Source organism: Melospiza melodia, chromosome 2 (assembly GCF_035770615.1).
Source record: "Melospiza melodia melodia isolate bMelMel2 chromosome 2, bMelMel2.pri, whole genome shotgun sequence".
NCBI lineage: Eukaryota > Metazoa > Chordata > Aves > Passeriformes > Passerellidae > Melospiza > Melospiza melodia.
The window spans coordinates 2,775,052-2,797,484 of NC_086195.1; the positions used below are offsets into that span (position 1 = coordinate 2,775,052).

The 22,433-nt window shown below is 41.2% G+C and overlaps 1 protein-coding gene across 2 annotated transcripts in view; it reads right to left on the minus strand.

The window, feature by feature from the left end:
* The window catches only part of HLCS (holocarboxylase synthetase), a 167,211-nt gene extending 145,631 nt beyond the window's left edge, over positions 1 to 21,580 (minus strand). For both annotated transcript variants that reach the window (XM_063180786.1, XM_063180779.1), the window contains exons 1-5: positions 21,389 to 21,580; positions 15,605 to 15,757; positions 8,085 to 8,247; positions 4,345 to 5,222; positions 159 to 341 (exon numbers count right to left, since the gene is read on the minus strand). In XM_063180786.1, the coding sequence (XP_063036856.1) occupies positions 159 to 341; positions 4,345 to 5,222; positions 8,085 to 8,247; positions 15,605 to 15,757; positions 21,389 to 21,580 (1,569 nt within the window). The remainder of the gene's footprint in view (positions 1 to 158; positions 342 to 4,344; positions 5,223 to 8,084; positions 8,248 to 15,604; positions 15,758 to 21,388) is intronic.
* Positions 21,581 to 22,433: the final 853 nt, after the last annotated feature.

Below are 22,433 nucleotides of genomic sequence, written 5' to 3' on the forward strand. Positions count from 1 at the left end.
TGGTGAAATTCAGAATTCCTTCTAGCAGGAACCAAAACTGATGGATTAAAAATGAAATTTTTTTCCTTACCTGAAACACCTGTTGGAAACTCTCCAAACAAAAGCAGCAGGCTTTGAGAGAACCCTGAATTTCCCTGGCAGGGTAAACCCCAGCTTACCTCATCAGGAGAGAGCAGGTAAATGGGGGTTAATTCAGGAATTGCACTTGGTTCACAGCTCAGCCCCAGGCAGGTCAGGATCTCCCTGAGAACTTCAAATCTCTTGGAATTGCTCATTTTGAGCAAATTGAAATCCTCCTCAGTCTGCACATCCATGGAATTGCTGTCCAGCTCCAAATGGGCCTGGCAGGATGAATAAAAAGAGAAAATCAGTTTCCCATTCAGAAACATCAATACACCACAATTTCTATTTCGTACATGAACAGAATTCCATTGCAATTAAAATGGCATTAAAACTGAAATTCCATTAAAATTGAAATTCCATTAAGGTTCAAATTCCATTACAACTGAAATTCCATTAAACGTGAAATTCCATTACAATTGAAATTTCACTGAAACTGAAATTCCATTAAAACTGAAATTCCATTAAAACTGAAAGTCCATTAAATGTGAAATTCTATTACAACTGATAGTCCATTAAAACCAAAATTCCATTAAAAGTGAAATTCCATTAAAACTGAAATTCCATTCAAATTATATTAAAATTGAAAGAGCTTTTTAGAAGTTGTCCAAGGTATGGAGAACTTCCAGCTCCAAATGGGCCTGGCAGGATGAATAAAAAGAGAAAATCAGTTTCCCATTCAGAAACATCAATGCACCACAATTTCCTCTGAAACCTGCCTAAAATTTCCCTTCTTCATCAACTTTTCCTGATCAAACTTGTATTTACCAACTTAAATTTAACTTTCTGCTTTTCAGGTCTGCCAGAACCAACAGCAAGGTTGGCCATTTTCTATTTCGTACATGAACAGAATTCCATTACAATTAAAACAGCATTAAAACTGAAATTCCATTAAAATTGAAATCCCATTAAAGTTCAAATTCCATTACAACTGAAATTCCATTAAAACTGAAATTCTATTACAACTGAAAGTCCATTAAAACCAAAATTCCATTAAAAGTGAAATTCCATTAAAACTGAAATTCCATTAAAACTGAAATTCCATTACAACTGAAATTCCATTAAAACTGACATTCCATTAAAACTGAAATTCCATTAAAGTTCAAATTCCATTACAACTGAAATTCCATTAAATGTGAAATTCCATTAAAACTGAAATTCCATTCAAATTATATTAAAATTGAAAGAGCTTTTTAGAAGTTGTCCAAGGTATGGAGAACTTCCGGCTCCAAATGGGCCTGGCAGGATAAATAAAAAGAGAAAATCAGTTTCCAATTCAGAAACATCAATACACCACAAATTCCTCTGAAACCTGCCTAAAATTTCCCTTCTTCATCAACTTTTCCTGATCAAACTTGTATTTACCAACTTAAATTTAACTTTCTGCTTTTCAGGTCTGCCAGAACCAACAGCAAGGTTGGCCATTTTCTATTTTGTACATGAACAGAATTCCATTGCAATTAAAACGGCATTAAAACTGAAATTCCATTAAAATTGAAATTCCATTAAAGTTCAAATTCCATTACAACTGAAATTCAATTAAAACTGAAATTCCATTACAACTGAAAGTCCATTAAAACCAAAATTCCATTACAACCGAAATTCCATTACAACTGAAATTCCATTAAACGTGAAATTCCATTACAACTGAAATTTCATTAAAACTGAAATTCCATTAAATGTGAAATTCCATTACAACTGAAAGTCCGTTAAAACCAAAATTCCATTAAAAGTGAAATTCCATTATAACTGAAATTTCATTAAAACTGAAATTCCATTCAAATTATATTAAAATTGAAAGAGCTTTTTAGAACTTGTACAAGGTAGGGAGAACTCAAGCAATTCCCATGAATTTAGTGGAAATCAGTGCAGATAAAGAAACTCCTCTGCCTAAAAAGTTACTTTTTCATGTGATAGAAAATCACTCCTCATGCTCAAAACAGATGCTTAGAAGTTGAAATTAAATGCAAGAGGGAAAAATATCCTTCATAAACTCTTTTTTGGCTCTTTTTTTTCTGCTTTTCCAAGATATTTCAAAGCCCTTGTAAGTTGGAACCCTGAATTTGAGATTTTCTGTGCTGCCAGGCACTGACCCCCAGAGAACACTGCACTGACCTGAGGGCCTGGAGAAGCTTCCAAAATTCAATAATAAAACTGAGATTAAAGGTGTGGAGTTTGAATAGAAGTGTGTGATATCACAGGGTGGGAAACTCAGAGCTGAAGGGTTTAGAATACAGGAATAGATAGAAAGCAAGATGGAGGTTTTGGGGTGGAGGCTGCTCCTTCTTCTTCTCCATGGGTTTGGGTGGTTTTGTGTCATTGGATAAAAAAATCCACATTACAGACCATAAGTAGTTAGTCATTAGGTCAAAAGTAAAAATAATTTAAGTGTCATTTCTTAATTGGACAGTTTATCCTTCAAAGGCCTTGGAGAGAGAGACAGGGCTCCATTTTTAATTTGTTAGAGTGAAGTGCTGCAGAGCTCAGGGTTTGTGAGACTGTGACAGAGATAAGAACTGATAAACATCTGAGCCCCAACAAGAAATACCCTCCCACACATTTAATCCTAAAAAAACCCAAAGAAGCCACACTTGTATTCCCTGCAGATTCATCTATTGCTATTAAATAAAGCCCTTATTTTTGTTCATTTCTTCCAGCTTGCAGAATTTCGTGATGTTCTTTGAGTTTTACATATTTGCATTGAAATTCAGGGAAATTACTGAGTGTGGCTGCCCCTGGATCCCTGGCAGTGCCCAAGGCCAGGTTGGACACTGAGGTTTGGAGCAGCCTGGGACAATGCAAGGTGTCCCTGCCATGGCAGGGGTGGGATGAGATAATTTTCAGATCCTTTCCGACCCAAACCATTTCATAATTGTAAAAATAATACATGAAAAAGGAGGCAGGACACACCCAGCCACCACAGGAGCACAGAAAAAGGAGAAACAAATCTGCCAGAATATTTCCTGGCTGGTGTCACTGCCTGGAAACAATAAAGGCTTTTCAAATCCAGACTGGAAGTCATTCAGAATTATAAAATATCACAGTAATCCTTTTAATCTGATGTTTGAAGCTGTGCTCTGATGCTCTTCTCCTTTTCCTGAGGAAAACCTCTGGAGTATTGAGTTTTACTACAGCACGAGGATCAATGGAAAGGGAGCAGCAAAGCACAACCTGCAGGGACAGAATCAAATCCATTTTCTGGATTTGGGAGGCACAGCTGCCTGCAAAAAACAGCAACAAATGGAGCACCTGGGACAGTGGGAGGTGTCCCTGCCATGGCAGGGGTGGCACTGGGGGATCCCTAAAACCCCTCCCAGCCCAAACCACTCTGGGATTCTGGCATTCTCTGGCTGCTTTTCTGTCTGAACCTGTGATTCCTTCTCCCCTCTGAGCACTTTTCTCACCCTTTGCCCAATCCTCACACCGGGCAAACCTCATGCCGTGGCTGTTGTGGTTTTGGCCCATCCCATTCCTGGCCTGGTGAACTTGGGGAAATCCCTTGGAGACCTGGATTGTGCCTCAGTCCCTGTCCCTTTGGCAGTGCCAGCACACAGGGGATGGCTCCCAGTGCCAGAGGGCAGGGCTGGGTGGGAACTGGGGAAAAATCCTTCCCTGGGAGGGTGGGGATGCCCAGAGCAGCTGTGGCTGCCCCTGCATCCCTGGCAGTGCCCAAGGCCAGGCTGGACACTGGGGACAGTGGGAGGTGTCCCTGCCATGGCAGGGGTGGCACTGGGTGAGTTTCAGGACATTCCTGTGCTGGCAGGAAAGGCTGGCACAGCTGGCATTGCTCACCTGCACAGGAGAAGCTTTGGGCTGAGCTCAGGGTGGCCTTGCAGGGCCTGGAGGAGCCCCAGGAAAGCTGGAGAGAGACAATTGCCAGGGGATGCAGGGACAGCACACAGGGAATGGCTCCACACTGAAAAATTACAGCTTTACATCAGACAGTAGGAACAATTTCCTCCCTGGCAGGGTGGGCAGGGCTGGGATGGGATTCCCAATGAAGGTGTGAAGCCCCTGCATCCCTGGCAGTGCCCAAGGCCAGGCTGGACACTGGGGACAGTGGAAGGTGTCCCTGCCATGGCAGGGGTGGCACAAAATGATCTTTCAGCTCCCTCCCAACCCAAACCACTCCATGATTCCACACCTCCCCTTGACAGGAATCCCCAAGAACACACAGTGGGAACAATTTTATAGGAGGAAATGAATTCCCCCTGCTCACAGTACCTGGCAAAGGATGGCCTCTCCCCCGCTGCTGCCGTGGCTCAGCTGCACCATCACCGTGTCCTCAGCAGCGCTGCTCAGCCGACTCAGCACCTTCCCCCTGCTGCTGCCATGTCCCTTGGGGCCCTCCTCAAACACAGAGCCACTGAGCAGCAGGCTCAGCCTCACCTCGCTGCCGTCCTGCTTGGACACCACCAGCTCGTGCACCACCCTCCTCAGCTTCTTCTTGTGCTTCATCTGCACTCCCCCGAAGGTGAAGGAGGAGGAAAGGCCCAGGATCTTCCCCCCCTTGGACAGGAAGGCCATGAACTGCCTGTGGATGCCCTCGGGGAGGGGCTCCTGGGTGGCAATGAGCAGCAGCAGGCAGTTGTCAAGCCAGGGCTCCCTGAGCACCTGCTCCGGGTGCAGCTGGTACAGGGTGTAGCTCTCGGCATCGACGCACTCCCTCAGCACGGCCTTCACCTGCTCCAGCCTCCCCTCGGCAGCCTCAGAGCCCAGGTAAATCAAGATGTTCGGGGGTTTCCCAGCCAGGTTCATCCTTCTGACGCCTTTTTGTACGTTTTGGAGCTCCCTGTCCCACCCTGTGCTGCTGCAGTCCTGGGGCAGCTCGGGGGTGCTCTCCTCTGAGGCGAATTTCACCGACTCGATGGTGCTGTTCTCCAGCTGCAGGCACTCGTGGCAGCTGGAAAGGTGCAGGTGGTGCTGCTCCCCACCTCCTGGTCCCTCATTTTCCCTTTCTTCCTCCAGCCTGGATTTGTCCTCCACAGCTGCTGCTAACCCTGATTTCCCAGCAGGAGTTACTGCATCCATGTCTGTGCTCTCCTCTTCCTCTTTTCTCTGCTTCGCCAACTCCTTCAGAGCTGATTCCTCTAAATGGACAGCTGGAAAAGGTAAAAAAAAAAAAAAAAAAAAAAAAAAAAAAGGGTTAAAATAATGAGATTAAAAGGGTTAGGGTAAATGTCATTAACAGCAGAACTCAATTTCAGTACAATTCCCTGTAACAGCAAGAATTTCACTTATTTGATGCAACAAATCCTATTTCCCCCCAGGACAACAGAGATTTGCACTCATACCACAAATCTAAAGACAAGGAAATGAAAGGAAATTTCAAGGAAAGGGGAAAGGAAATTTCAAGGAAAGGGGAAAGGAAAAGGGGAAAGGAAAGCAAAAGGGGGAAAGGAAAAAGGGGGAAAGGAAAAAGGGGGAAAGGAGAAAAAAGGGGGAAAGGAAAGGAAAGGAAAGGAAAGGAAAGGAAAGGAAAGGAAAGGAAAGGAAAGGAAAGGAAAGGAAAGGAAAGGAAAGGAAAGGAAAGGAAAGGAAAGGAAAGGAAAGGAAAGGAAAGGAAAGGAAAGGAAAGGGGAAAGGAAAGGACCTCTGGAAAAATACAGCTTTTCTAAGGAGGGCAGGGTTTAAAACCGCTGCTGTTTTGAAATAAACTGTTTTGAAATAAGCTAATAAAGTGATGGTGTTGGGTAAGGCAGATATTGAACCACGTCCCTTGCACTGCTGAAGGCTGCAGATAAAGTTTTGGCACAAGAAAAGGGAGTAAAAAGAGATTTGAACAGATTTCAGCCTGCAGAAAGGCAGAGAGATCCAGCACAGCAAGATCTGGGAGCTAAGAATCCAAGGGAAAACAGGAAAATAAGAAGAACTGTTAAAAATTCCCCTCTTCTCCTGAAAATGACAGAAATGTGAAGATAATTCAGAGCAAATAAAGTGAGAAGAGAAGTGCAAAGATGATTATTGCCAGCAAGAAATGTGCAGAGCAAAGAGGAGAGAAATGCACTCATCACAAGGGAGGGCCTCAAGGCTAAATCTGAAACATTTTACTGAACCCTTCCCCTCTCACACACAACCAAACCAATTTATTGTGCTTTTAATCCAGGGAGAAACCTGATGGACAAAATTTTGTTAATCCCTTTCCTTATGATTATGAAACTACATCCCCTTTGGAGCAGATTTGAGCAAGATTTCTTCTTTTTTTTTGATATCCCAAGGGAATTTCAGCGTTTCCAACCTCTGTTATTCCACCCAGAACCTCCCCCAGCCTGTTCTGGAGCAGCTCCCACACAGCATTGGGAGCAAAAGGAGGCAGAAAACATTTTAAAAAGGGACTGAATGGGACAGCCTCAGCTTCCAGCCTTCCTCGGGGGAATGTTTATGCAGAACAGCACCAAGAGAGACAGAATTTCCTATCAGATTCTTTTGGGAGAATACTCCTGTCCTCCTGCACTTCAGCTCAATGTCGTTGATTTTGTCATTCCTTCATTTCTGCCTGTGCACTGTGATCTACATTAATTAAATAAAACAGCAAAGCAAATACAAACCCCATAAAAAAAGGGGCAAAAAAATCCCACCCCAAATTGTTCTCAATCCATGTTCAGCTTCGAATATACTTTAATTTAAAATATATTTAAAAAATGAGAACATTTGCCTAAAAACTTTCAGTTTGGATTTTCAAAAATAGATTTGTTAATCTAACAGACAAGATTTAAAGAAATTATTTTCTAACTTCTGAAAGCATCGTGGGATAGAAGAAGGGGGTGGGAATGGATAATTTTCAAGGTTCCTTCCAACCCAAACCATTCCAAATCCTCCAGAATCAAAGCAGAGCTACAGAGGGATCAACCTGGAATCCCAGCAGGAAGAAAACACTGCCCAAAAAAAGCAGATTTTTCAGGTAGGTATAAAAAACTCCTGCACTTCAGCTCAATGTTGTTGATTTTGTCATTCCTTCATTTCTGCCTGTGCACTGTGATCTACATTAAATAAAACAGCAAAGCAAATACAAACCCCATAAAAAAGGGCAAAAAAATCCCACCCCAAATTGTTCTCAATCCATGTTCAGCTTTAAACGTACGTTAATTTCAAATATGAAAAAAAAAGGAAAAACTAAGGAAAATTTGCCAAATTTGCCTAAAAACTTTCAGCTTTGGATTTTCAAAAATAGATTTGTTAATCTAACAGATAAGATTTAAAGAAATTATTTTCTAACTTCTGGTTTGGAGCACCCTGGGATAGTGGAATTGTCCCAGGCCACAGCAAGGTGTTGGGAATGGATAATTTTTAAGGTTCCTTCCAACCCAAACCATTCCAAATCCTCCAAAATTAAAGCAGAACTACAGAGGGATCAACCTGGAATCCCAACAGGAAGAAAAATACTACCAAAAAAAAAAAAAAAGCAGATTTTTCAGGTAGGTATAAAAAACTCCTGCACTTCAGCTCAATGTTGTTGATTTTGTCATTCCTTCATTTCTGCCTGTGCACTGTGATCTTCATTAAATAAAACAGCAAAGCAAATACAAACCCCATTAAAAAAGGGCAAAAAAATCCCACCCCAAATTGTTCTCAATCCATGTTCAGCTTCAAATATACTTAAATTTCAAACATGGAAAATAAAAGAGAATATTTGCCTAAAAACTTCCAATTTTGGATATTTTTTTAATAGATTTGTTAATTTAACAGAGAAGATTTAAAGAAATTATTTTCTAACTTCTGAAAGCATTGTGGGACAGAAGAAGGGGGTGGGAATGGATAATTTTCAAGGTTCCTTCCAACCCAAACCATTCCAAATCCTCCAGAATCAAAGCAGAGCTACAGAGGGATCTACTTGGAATCCCAGCAGGAAGAAAACGCTGCCAAAAAAAATTTTTCACGTAGGTATAAAAAAACGATGCCCAAAGTCCTAAAAAAAGCATAAATCAAGAAAGCTGTGGTGTGAAAAGGATCAGGAGGGTACTTACAGACAATCCTGCGTGGCACCATCCCGTTCTCCATGCGCAGCCTGTCCTCCAGGAACGCTATGCCCAGGCTACTGAAATTATCTACACTGGCTGCAGCCATTAACTGAAAAGGTTCCCCAGCTTTATAGGCCAAGGGTGAACAAAACTCTGACCACTTGACAATCTAGAACAGAGCATATGCACGGCTTTCAGTCGGGAAAAACCACGGGGAAATCCTCGAGCAGCAGCAACATCGTGATTTTTGCAAGAGGAATGCAGAACTGAGGAATTTACTGAGCCCTGATGGAAGAGAAAAACACCCACAGCGAGGAATCATTCCCAAAGATCAAGGCTCTGAAAGCTCCAAGCGAGAAAATGGCAGCAGAGCTGTAAGAAAAATTATATCTGGATTTGTTTCCTTCAGCAGAAACTCCAAGCAAGAACGCTGGTAAAAAAGAAGAAAATTAAACTACAAGGGTTTAACTACAAGGTGCATCCACAGCTGGAATGAATTTATTCCGTTGCCATTCCCAGGGAATTCTTCATCCCAAATCAATTCTGAGTGCATTTGGAATCAGGGCTGCAGGTAGATTAGGTTAATTAAAAAATTCAAGTTAAGCTCTGCAGAAGGGACATTTACATGCAGCAGTGGCAAAAAGTGGGCAGATATATTTTAAAAATTCATTATATCATAAATTAGTAAGTTAATTAATGACCACACTTAGCATTCTGCTTTTAACAGGGGTGATGATGGTGCATTTTCTACAGGAAACTCAAAAACTCTTCAGCCATTTGAGAGATTGTGGTGAGGGACAAAGAGTTCGGGGTGGGGAAATCTCAAAGGCCTCAAATCTCACAGGCTGCAAATCTTCAACTCCTCAAATCTGAAACTCCTAATTTTAATTTAAAATATTTATTAAATTATGTCTATTTATAAAATTATTTATTAAAATTATTTATAAAATATTATTTAAAATAAAAATTAGAAGCATTAACTAAACCACAAGGGTTGAAGATCTTTAGCTACATCAAAATTTCCTTTTTCCAGGAAAGAAACATTGCACAAGCAGGAGGCACAACTGGATACACAAACCACTTGTTCTCCCACGAAAGAATTTTTAGAGACCTGAAATTAAAAAAGTTTAAAATTCAGACTTTGCCATGTTCCAAAACATGGGGAGACAAAGTGCAACTCCCTCAGAGCAGCTTCCCTCACTGTGACACCTCTTCCATGAGGTTGTTTTCATCCCCACACACCAGATGTAAAACATTGATTGAGGGAAGGAAAAACTGAGGGTGAGCTGTCAGTTATTGCACTTGTTCATAATTAGACCATCAGCTAAATTTATCTTTCTTTTATGCAATTAAATGGTTTACACACCAGCAAGAGAATCCAGCTGCAGCTTTTGATGTTGTGGTGTTTCCCAAGGGAACAAGAGGACACAACAAACAACCCCAACAGTTCTGTCTCCTTTCTAAGTCATTCCCAGAGAATTTCTGGTTAATAATCAACAAACCCAATGAGACCATTCAGTCACAGGATCCCAGAATGGTTTGGGTTGGGGGAAACTTTAAAATTACCTCATTCTTACCCTGCCATGGCAGGGACACCTCAGGCTGCTCCAACCCGGCCTTGGGCACTGCCAGGGATCCAGGGGCAGCCACAGCTGCTCTGGGAATTATTTTTCAGCCTCTCCCCACCCTCACAGGGAAGAAATTGTTCCTAATATCTGATCTAAACCTGTAATTTTTCAGTGTGGAGCCATTCCCTGTGTGCTGTCCCTGCATGCCCTGGCAATTGTCTCTCTCCAGCTTTCCTGGGGCTCCTCCAGGCCCTGCAAGGCCACCCTGAGCTCAGCCCAAAGCTTCTCCTGTGCAGGTGAACAATGCCAGCTGTGCCAGCCTTTCCTGCCAGCAGAGCTGCTCCATCCTCTGCCCATCCTGGAGCCTCCTCTGGGCTCTCTGCAGCAGCTCCAGCTCCTCCCAGGCTGGGCCCAGCTCTCCAGGTGAGCTCCCAATCCATATTTCTATTTCTGGCCTTTGGATATCTAACAGAAACCTGGCTATCTTCTGACCCATGATTTCTGCTAACCCTGAGTGAAAAATTCCCTTTCCAAGAGGAAAAGGGGAGCAGAGTGTGGGGTTTTATCACTTTGAACCTGAGGGTGAAACCCCAGCTCTGCGACACCAGAGGTGTCCCAGCTTCAGTGGGATTGCCCGTGGTGGAGGGTGAAGGATTTACAGAGGATTTAAACATCCTTTCCCACCCAAAAAACAGGCACAAGTGACACCCACACCTGGAGGCCGTCAGGAAGTTCTGCTCGTGCTCTTGATGTTCCTTCTCCAAGTGAAATCTCAGATGTAAAATGTAATTATTGCTGCCCATGAAGTGCAAACAAAGTGAACCCACAGAAGCAGCTCCTGCCAAAACCCGTGACCCTGAGAGCGGGCAACAAACAACCCACTGGCTCAGAGCAGAGCAAAATCCCTCAGGGAATGTTTTCCAGCTTTCCTGGTGTAATTCCAAATCAAAATTCTCTCAGAATAAAGGATGAAAGGCCAGCTCTAAGCAAGGGATGAGACATCATTCAAACTCCTGTTTTCTGAGTGCCCCTCAGGCACAGGTCACTGATATTCCTACAAAAAATGGCTTTTTTGGCCAGAAATTCCCCCAAGAGCAATGTGCTCCACAGGCCCTGGATGTGGTGACAGCCAGAGCTGGTTTTTAACCAAAATTAAAAGAACTTCACTGCGTTCGCACAGAAGAACAATAAACAAAATAAACCAGCAGTCCTTTTCCTCTTTAGTTCTGATTTTTTTGCCTGGACTATCACTTCTGAGCATTCCAAATCAAATTAATTATCAAATTTTATGTTTAACATAAGGATGCAAAAATATTGAATATCTGTGTCCCTTTTCTATGCAAGAATATTGAATATTTCTACCCCCTTTCTTTGCAAGAATACTGAATTTCTGTACCTCCTTTCTATACAAGAATATTGAATATTTGTACCACTTTCTATACAATAATACTGAATATCTGTAACCCTTTCTATGCAAGAATATTGAATTTCTGTACCGCTTTCTATGCAAGATAATTGAATATTTGTACCCCTTTCTATGCAAGAATATTGAATATTTGTACCCCTTTCTATGCAAGAATGTTGAAAATCTGTACCTCTTTTCTATACAAGAATATTGAATATCCGTACCTCCTTTCTATGCAAGAATATTGAATTTCTGTCCCCCTTTCTATGCGAGAATATTGAATATCTGTACCCTTTTCTGAACAAGAATGTTGAATATCTGTATCCCCCTTCTATGCAAAAATACTGAATATCTGTACCCCTCTCTATACAAGAATATTGAATATCTGTACCCCTTTCTATGCAAGAATATTGAATATTTGTATCTATTTTTATGCAAGAATATTGAATATCTGTACCCCTTTCTATGCAAGAATACTGAATATCTGTACCCTCTTCTATACAAGAGTATTTTATATCTTTACTCCCTTTCTATGCAATAGTATTGAATATTTTTATATCTTTTTTATGCAATAATATTGAATATTTGTACCATTTTATAGGCAAGAATATTGAACACCTGTACCCCTCTCTATGCAAGAATATTGAATATTTGTACCCCTTTTTATGCAAGAATATTGAATATCTGTACCTCCTTTTTATGCAAGAATATTGAATATCTGTCCCCCTTTCTATAAAATAATTTTGAATATCTGTCCCCTTTTCTATGCAATAATAATGAATATTTGTATCTCTTTTTTATGCAAGAATATTGAATATTTGTACCCCTTTATAGGCAAGAATATTGAATATCTCTATCTCCCTTCTAGGCAAGAATATTGAATACCTGTCCCCCTTTCTAAACAAGAATATTGAATATCTGTCCCCATTTCTATGCAAGGCTATTGAATATCTGTCCCCCTTTAATGCAAGAATATTGAATATCTGTAACCTTTTATACACAATATTGAATACCTGTACCCTTTTTTATGCAAGAATATTCAATATCTGTACCTTTCTATGCAAGAATATTGAATTTCTGTACCCCTTTCTATGCAAGAATATTGAATATCTGTCCCTCTTTCTATACAAAATATTGGATATTTGTATCCAGTTCTATGCAATATTGAATATGTGTACCCCCTTCTATATAAGAATATTGAATATCTGTACTTCCTTTCTATACAATAATATTGAATATCTGTCCTCCTTTCTATACAAGAATATATAAAATATGTACCCCTTTCCATGCAAGAATATTGCATTTCTGTACCTCATTTCTATACTAGAACACTGAATATCTGTACTCCTTTCTATACAAGAATATTGAATATTTGTATCCCTTTCTATGCATGAACATTGAATTCCTGTACCTCATTTCTATGTAAGAATATTGAATATCTGTCCCCCTTTCTATGCAAGAATATTGAATATCTGTCCCCCTTTCTATGGAAGAATATTGAATTTCTGTACCCTTTTCTATGCAATAATATTGAATATTTGTACCTCTTTTTTATGCAATATCGAGTATCCGTCCTCCTTTCTATGCAAGAAAATTGAATATCTGTATCCCTTTCTATGCAAAATATTGAATTTCTGTATCCCTTTCCATTCAAGAACATTGAATATCAATACAAGAATATTGAATATCTGTCCCCCTTTCTATGCAAGAATACTGAATATCTGTGTCCCTTTCTATACAATAATATTGAATATCTGTCCTCCTTTCTGTGCAAGAATATTGAATATCTGTAGCCCTTTCTATACAAGAATATTGAATATTTGTATCCCTTTTCTATGCAACAATATTGAATATCTGTACCCCTTGCTAATCAAGAATACTCAATATCTGTACCCCCTTTCTATGCAAAAATATTGAATATCTGTACCCATTTCTATGCAATAATACTGAATGTCTGTCCCCCTTTCTAGCCAAGAATATTGAATATTTGTATCCCTTTTCTATGCAAGAATATTGAATATCTGTCCCTCTTTCTAGGCAAGAGTATTGAATATCTGTACCACTTTCTATGCAAGAATATTCAATATCTGTACCAATTTCTATTTAAGAATATTGAATCTCTGTATCCCTTTCTATGCAAAAATATTGAATATTTGTATCCCTTTTCTATACAAGAATATTGAATATTTGCATCCCTTTTCTATGCAAGAATATTGAATATCTGTACCCCTTTCTATGCAAGAATATTGAATATCTCTATCTCCCTTCTAGGCAAGAATATTGAATATCTGTACCTCCTTTCTATATAATAATATTGAATATCTGTCCCCCTTCCTACGCAAGATCATTGAATTTCTGTACCCCTTTCTATGCAAGAAAATTGAATTTCTGTACTCCTTTCTATGCCAAATATTGAATATCTGTACCTCCTTTCTATGCAAGAATGTTGAATGTCTGTCCCCCTTTCTATGCATCAATATTGAATATCTGTACCCTCTTTCTATGCAATAATACTGAGTATCTGTCCCCCTTTCTAGTCAAGAACACTGAATATTTGCATCCCTTTTCTATGCAAAAATATTGAATATCTGTCCCTCTTTCTAGGCAATAATATTGAATATCTGTACCTCTTTCTATGCATCAATATTGAATATCTGTACCTCTTTCTATGCAAGAGTATTGAATATCTGTCTCCTTTTCTATGCAAGAATATTGAATATCTCTATCTCCCGTCTATGCAAGAATATTGCATATTTGTATCCCTTTTCTATGCAAGAATATTGAATATCTGTACCCCTTTCTATACAATAATATTGAATATTTGTACCCCTTTCTATACAAGAATATTGAATATTTGTACCCCTTTCTACACAATAATACTGAATATCTGTACCCATTTCTATGCAATAACACTGAATATCTGTCCCCCTTTCTAGTCAAGAATATTGAATATTTGTATCCCTTTTCTATGCAAGAGTATTGAATATCTGTACCTCTTTCTATGCATCAATATTGAATATCTGTACCTCTTTCTATGCAAGAGTATTGAATATTTGTATCCCTTTTCTATGCAAGAATATTGAATATCTATCCCTCTTTCTAGGCAATAATATTGAATATCTGTACCCCTTTGTATACAAGAATATTGAATATCTGTACCCTCTTTCTATGCAATAATACTGAGTATCTGTCCCCCTTTCTAGTCAAGAACATTGAATATTTGCATCCCTTTTCTATGCAAGAATATTGAATATCTGTCCCTCTTTCTAGGCAATAATATTGAATATCTGTACCTCTTTCTATGCATCAATATTGAATATCTGTACCTCTTTCTATGCAAGAGTATTGAATCTCTGTCTCCTTTTCTATGCAAGAATATTGAATATCTCTATCTCCCTTCTATGCAAGAATACTGAATATTTGTACCCCTTTCTATACAAGAATATTGAATATCTGTCCCCCTTTCTACACAATAATACTGAATATCTGTACCCATTTCTATGCAATAATACTGAATATCTGTCCCCCTTTCTAGTCAAGAATATTGAATATTTGTATCCCTTTTCTATGCAAGAATATTGAATATCTGTCCCTCTTTCTATGCATCAATATTGAATATCTGTCCCTCTTTCTAGGCAATAATATTGAATATCTGTACCTCTTTCTATGCAAGAGTATTGAATCTCTGTCTCCTTTTCTATGCAAGAATATTGAATATCTCTATCTCCCTTCTATGCAAGAATATTGAATATCTGTCCCCCTTTCTACACAAGAATACTGAATATCTGTCCCCCTTTCTACACAATAATACTGAATATTTGTACCCCTTTCTATACAAGAATATTGAATATCTGTATCTCCCTTCCATGCAAGAATATTGAATATTTGTATCCCTTTTCTATACAAGAATATTGAATATCCGTCCCCCTTTCTACACAATAATACTGAATATCTCTACCCATTTCTATGCAATAATACTGAATATCTGTCCCCCTTTCTATACAAGAATATTGAATATTTGTATCCCTTCTCTATGCAATAATATTGAATATCTGTACCTCTTTCTAGGCAATAATATTGAATATGTGTACCTCTTTCTGTGCAAGGGTATTGAATACCTGTACCTCTTTCTATGCAATAATATTGAATATCTGTCCCTCTTTCTAGGCAATAATATTTAATATCTGTAACTCTATGCAAGTGTATTGAATATCTGTACCTCTTTCTATGCATCAATATTGAATATTTGTATCCCTTTTCTATGCAAGAATATTGAATATTTGTATCCCTTTTCTATGCAAGAATATTGAATATATGTACCCCTTTCTATACAAGAATATTGAATATCTGTCCCCCTTTCTACACAATAATACTGAATATCTGTCCCCCTTTCTACACAATAATACTGAATATTTGTACCCCTTTCTATACAAGAATACTGAATATCTGTCCCCCTTTCTACACAACAATACTGAATTTCTGTCCCCCTTTCTACACAATAATACTGAATTTCTGTCCACTTTTCCATGCAAGAACCAGGGCTATTTCCTCACCTCCCTGGAGGAGTCGGGCCCCCCGTGCCCGTCCTGAGGGAGAGCAGACACGCTCTCTGTCACAAAGGCGATGTGCTCCGCGGGCAGCAGCCTCTCGGCGGGGGGAAAGGGAGCGGCCAGCAGCCCTCTCCACCTGCTCAGGTCATCGAGGAACTGCAAGAAACAAGAAACAATAATAAGCCCGCACGCAATAATAAGTTTTGTACCTGTAAGAGTGTTACAGAGAGTGAAAGGGGTGGGGAGAGAAGAAGCGCGCAGTTTGTTTGCAGACACTGCACTCCTCCTCCACATCCCTGCTCCTGACTGTGTTGTCTGCGGTCAGACGGCGGGGCAGAGAGCTCTTCGTTTGCTTTTTAGTTAGTTTTTAGCTAGCTGAGGCAAAGATGTTCCCAGGACTGTTTTTTTTTTTCCTTTTCTTTGGACCTCTTGAAACTGCTCTGGCCTGAGCACCCAGGAGAGCACCGGCAGCTGCGGCTGTGGCGCACCGGGCCGGGCCTGGCCTGAGACATTTCCAGCACTGAGGGACTGACCAGAGACTGAGCGAGCTGAGCTGCAACCCGGGGTTTTCTCAGTTTGTCATCTCTTTTAGAGTGGCAAGGGGTCCCATTGTTTGATACTGTTTTGGTTTTATTGTTTAATAAACAGGTTTTTTTCCACCTTTCTCCAAGGAGGTATTTTTTCCTCCCGGACCAGTTGGCGGGAGAGGCCGATTGGATCTGCTTTTCCCACCGGAGCTCCTTCGGGGGATCCTTCCCCAAATTTGCTCTAAACCTGGACACAACTGATTCAACAATTCCTTTTTAAATTATGCCCGGCTTAAATCCAAAACCCACCCTCCAGCCGTACAGCAAGGGTGACGATGATTTTATGATTATTTTATGATTATTTCATGGTTACTTCGCCTTCCCCACGAGACAAAGGAAGGGATAAAGTTCTGAACCCTTACAAAGGAAACACTAAAAGTAAAACTGAAAGTAACAAGGCAGGTTTTTATAAACCAACTGAAATGCCAGCTCTCAGCTTTGCAGGAAGAGAGGGGGCAACACAAAAACCAACCCTGAGCCCCTGGCACTGTGACCTGGTGGGACATCGCCACTGGCAGCATCCCTCATTCCCCTCTCCTCCTCTCCCATCCACACTGGATTTTGAATTCTCACGGCTCTGCATCAAAATCCCTCATTCATTATGAAACTCATAAAATAGAAAGAAATCATTCATTCAGAATCAATTTTTCCATAAGTTGTCCTATCCACCACTCAGCAGATCATTGAACAAAAGTTTCTTCATTAAATTACGAAAGATTCCCTCTCTTGCCCTCAGCAAGGAACAAATAAAGCTCAAAACCTGGAATCAGCAGACCAAAAAACACATTTGGGACACCTCACAGCTTCTCAGGAAAATATTACATCAATTTTTAATTTTTATATTGATTTTGCACTGAACTTCATTTGTCTGCCATATTTAAAAAATGGCAAACATTAGAAACAACTATTTTGCAGTGGGAAATAGTAAAGGTAAAAGATTTTTAGAAAGTTATGAAATCAGACTTTAGAAACAGAAAGAGAACTTAAGAGTTAGTTGTAAAATCTGAAAGTAGAAAAGTTACAATAGTACAGTAAGCAAGGACATGAAACAATGAGAGAACTCAAAACATGAAACAATTGAGACAACTCAGTTTGGGTTTTAGGTTTGGCTAAGATAGATTTTAAGACTGTAGAAAAATATGTTCAGTAAGACAGGAGAAAGTTTTAAATTTAATAACTGTGTATTGTTAATAGGAAGTACATAAGTAAGTTTGAAGCAGGTGTGGTTTTAGTGATTAGCTAGAATAATTATCTGTAAGATTTGGTAATATGTTAATGGTTAAAAAGTTCTTTAAATGTTCTGTAACAAAGAAATTGGTTGTTAGTAAGAAGTGAGTTGTTGTTATCTTTTAATTGTTTTTATGTAATGAGAGTGATGTTATAATAAAGCTCAAAGAAAATATTTCATAGTCTTGTCTTGTTTGTGTGAACTTCTAACACACATGGTGCCTTCACAACTTCCTAAAAATCCTCTTACCTCCACTGTTTCCCACATTTCCCTTCTGCCATACCACGAGCACACACCTGCAATAATTCCAGGAAAGAATTCCCCTGTGGCTCTGAATTCCAGCACTAAATGTGGGATTTCATCCCTGCACACCCCAAATGAAAACACAGAACACTGCGGGGGCAGCTCACCGACCCAGCCGCCCTGGTGAGCACAGAAGCTGCACAAACAAACCCTGATTTCACTGATTTCTCCCACAGGAAAGTGAACTGAGCTCAGGGAGTTTAAAGTGCCTTAAACATCCCATCTGGCTAAAGATCAAACCAAAAAAATCCCTTTGCAGGTTATGGTTTATGACTTGCAGTGTCTTAAGCAAGCTACTGATCGCAGTCCAAGCTACTGAGAGAGCACAGGGGCTTTGCTGGCTGCCCAGAAGCCAAAACAAAAATCAGAATTAACCTTTTATCTCTTCAGAGGTGATGTAAAGAGCTCCCCAGTGATGCAGAGCCAGAGCAGCAAACAGGACCTGCCCCAGGAATTCTCAAATGCTCAAAATTTTAAAGAGACAAAAGTATATTGAATAACAGCCCTGAGTCCGTGCCAAACTTCATGGCAGGCTGCAGTTCCCCAGAGGGCTTCCCAGCTCCCAGAAAACACCAATAAAGTGGGCAGATTATAAAATCAGTCTGCATGAACAGCACTGCAGACAGAAAAAAATGTGCTGGCAGGGCAAGGGCTGAGGAGAAGCTGCTACAGAAATGAGCAGGAGTGGAGCAACGAGCAGAAATCAGCTGAAATCCTCCTCACAGAACAATAAACCAAGGCAAGTGAGGCAGAACTCCTCTAAACACAGCTTTATTTTGGTTTTGAGGGCTTTATTGGAATGTGAATGAGGTATTTCACTTGGCTGGGAAAGATTCTGAGACTGCCACCATCGCTCCTGAGTGTGAAATAATCTGTTAATAAATAGCAAAAAAACCCTAGTTTTAAACAGAGCCAACTCGATCAGCATTTCCAATCTTGTTTTCCCTCAAATGCAAATGTTCTTTTTACCCTCTGAACTTAGAAAAAGCTTCCATAAACCCCTGCAACAACTGAAACGATCCCCAAGCGCTCACACACCAACAGCAGCAAAAAGCACAGAGCGAGAGGAGCCTCACCCAGACCAATCCTGCCATTTAGTGCCACATTCTGAGAATTCACCACTTATTTTAAATAATTCAGACTAGCTGGGGGCAGTGCCAGCTCCACTCCTAACCCTGAGAGTCAAGCAGTTTCCAGTTTTCAGTTTTCGCTTTCAGTTTTGCTTCAGCAGTGCCAAGAGGAGCTGGTTCAGCTCAGGGATTTTCCACCCTCCTGGGCTGCCACAGCCTCCCCCAGCCCTGCTCATTTCTGATTTTCATTTTTCACCTCGTTCTCCTCACTTAGAACCACACTTTGTATGGGGGGAAGCAGCCAGCCCTCTCTCTCTCTGCAGTTCACACTCCAGGGCAGATCCAGCCGAGTTTTAAAGCCCTGACACGAACCCTGAAGGCACAAACACAGAACGTATTTTTAGACTAAAGCCTTCCAGGTTCTCCAAGCATGTTGCTAAAACGGAAAAGAGGCTTCTCCCAGGGCCAGGACGAGGAGGAATGTCCTTAAAACTGGAAGTGAGCAGGTTTGGATGGGAAATTAGGAGGGAAATCTTCCCTGGGAGGGAGGGAGGGAGGGGAGGGTGCCCAGCCAAGCTGGGGCTGCTGGAAGCGCCCAAGGTCAGCTTGGACGGGGCACGGAGCCCAGGGCAGGGGCTGGAACGGGATCATCCTCAAGGACCCCTCCAACACAAACCATGCTGGGATTTTATGGAATTATTACAAGCTGTCCCAGCCAAGCTTTCCTAGAACCACGGCTGCCCTTGCAAAGCTGCACTAAACACACACACATACATATGTACATATATTTATATACAAATACATACAAATACACATTCATAGCACACAGGGCACCCCTCAGCCCATTTCCTATTCCTATATATACACATTTCATATACTCAATATATATATATTCCTATATTTCCCATTTCCTACATTTATATACATATATACACACAAATACACGTTTGTAGCACACAGGGCACCCCTCAGCCCATTTCCTACTCCTATATATACACATTTCCTTTATATATATACATTCCTATGCAGATATATTTCCTATTTTCTATATTTATTTTTATATAGATGTGTATATATATATATATATATATGTAGACATACAAATACACATTCATAGCACACAGGGCACCCCTCAGCCCATTTCCTATTCCTATATATATACATTTCATATATATATATATATATATATATATATACACACACCTATATAGATATATTTCCTATTTCCTATATATATATACATTCCTATGTATATATTTCCTATTTCATATATATGTGTGTATATATATATGTAGACATACAAATACGCATTTGTAGCACACAGAGCATCTCTCAGCCCATTTCCTATTCCTAGATATATACATTTCCTATATATCTATGTATTTCCTATATATACATTCCTGTATTTCCCATTTCCAACATTTATATACATATATACACACAAATACACGTTTGTAGCACACAGAGCATCTCTCAGCCCATTTCCTATTCCTACATATCTAAGTTTCCTATTTCTATCTATACATTTCCTATATATATATTTCCTATTTGTATGTGTATTTATATATTCACACATACAAATACACATTTGTAGCACACAGAGCATCCCTCAGCCCATTTCCTACTCCTATATATTTCCTATTTCCTATATATATACACACATTCCAATATATATATTTCCTATTTCCTATATATATATACACATACATACATGTATATACATATATTATTACAAACATATATATGTATATATATACATACAAATACACATTTGTAGCACACAGAGCATCTCTCAGCCCATTTCCTAATCCTATATATTTCCTATTTCCTATATATATACACACACATTCCTATATATATATATTTCCTATTTCCTATATATATGTGTGTATATATATTCACACATACAAATATACATTTGTAGCACACAGAGCATGTCTCAGCCCATTTCCTATTCCTAGATATATACATCTCCTTTACATACATACATTCCTATATATATATATATCCTATTTCCTATATATATACATTTCCTATATATATTTACACACTCATATATATAAATATTTCCTATTTCCTATACATATACATACAAATATATATACACACATACGAATACACATTTGTAGCACACGGAGCATCTCTCAGCCCATTTCCTATTCCTATATATACACACACATTTCCTAAATATACATATTCCATGTATATATATCTCCTATTTCCTATATATAGTTACCCATATGTATACACATCCAAATACGTATTTGTAGCACACAGAGCATCTCTCAGCCCATTTCCTACTCCAGCAAGCTCCGGCAAGCAGCGAGGAGAGGGACCCACACCCCAACTACCATTTCCCACCACAGCGACCACCGAGCTGGCCCCGCCTCCTCCTCCCAGCTCTGACACCACCTGGGAATTCCCTCCGCGCGTTGTTTTTCCCCAATCCCGAACCCCTGCCCGCCACCAATGCCCAGAACCAAACCACAGCCCCATCCCCGCGGGGCCGGGATGCGCATCCCCGTTACCGCGGCAACCGCGCCGCATCCCCGTTACCGCGGCAACCGCCGCGCCTCCCCGCGCATCCCCGCGGCTCTACCTGCGCCTCGCCGGTGCAGAACACCTTGCCGCCGACGCGGAGGCAGACGCGCTCGTCGGGGTGCGGCTGGCGGGCGCAGAAGGTGAAGGAGCAGCGGGAGCGGTGCAGCCTCCGCACGGTGCTGCGGACGAGCGCGGCCGAGCGCGGCCCCCAGCGCGCCCACAGGTACAGGTAGCACAGCGTGATCAGCATGGCGGGCGCGCGGCCACGCCCCCCGCCGCCCGCCCCGGCCAATGGCAGCGCCGTGCGTCAGGGAGGGCGGGTGGCGGTCGCGGCGCTGATTGGCTGGAGGGGGCTGGCGCGCGCGGCGCCCCGCCCCCTTGGCAGCGCCGCGTCTCTCCCCTCCTCCTCCCCTCAGCGCTCGGCCGTGAGGGCGCCTGCGCCTCACGCTGAGGGGAACGTGGAGTTCTGCGGTGGAACGAGGTGTAAAAAGGAATAAAGAGCGCTCAAAAGCGTTAAAACTGGCTCGGGGCGTGGGTTAGTTGTAGGTGTGCTCTGGAGGAGGAAGAGGAGGAGGAGCAGGCGAAGTCTTTTCGTCGCGGGCGCCACGATTCGGTTTCTCTGGGAATGGCAGAATGGTTTTGGTGAAAAGGAACTTGAAGCTCATCCAGCTCCACCCCCTGCCGTGGCAGGGACACCTCCCACTGTCCCAGGCTGCTCCAAGCCCCAGTGTCCAACCTGGCCTTGGGCACTGCCAGGGATCTAGGGGCAGCCGCACCTTCTCCAGTGCCACGGCCTGCCCACCCTCACAGGGAAGGATTTTTTCCTAATATCCCGCCTAAACTTGTAATTTTTCCATTTGAAGCCATTGTCCCTGCATCCCCTGGCAATTGTCTCTCTCCAGCTTTCCTGGGGCTCCTCCAGGCCCTGCAAGGCCACCCTGAGCTCAGCCCAAAGCTTCTCCTGTGCAGGTGAGCAATGCCAGCTGTGCCAGCCTTTCCTGCCAGCAGAGCTGCTCCATCCCTCTGCCCATCCTGGAGCCTCCTCTGGGCTCTGCAGCAGCTCCAGCTCCTCCCTGCCTGGGGCAGCTCTGCAGCTGGGAAAT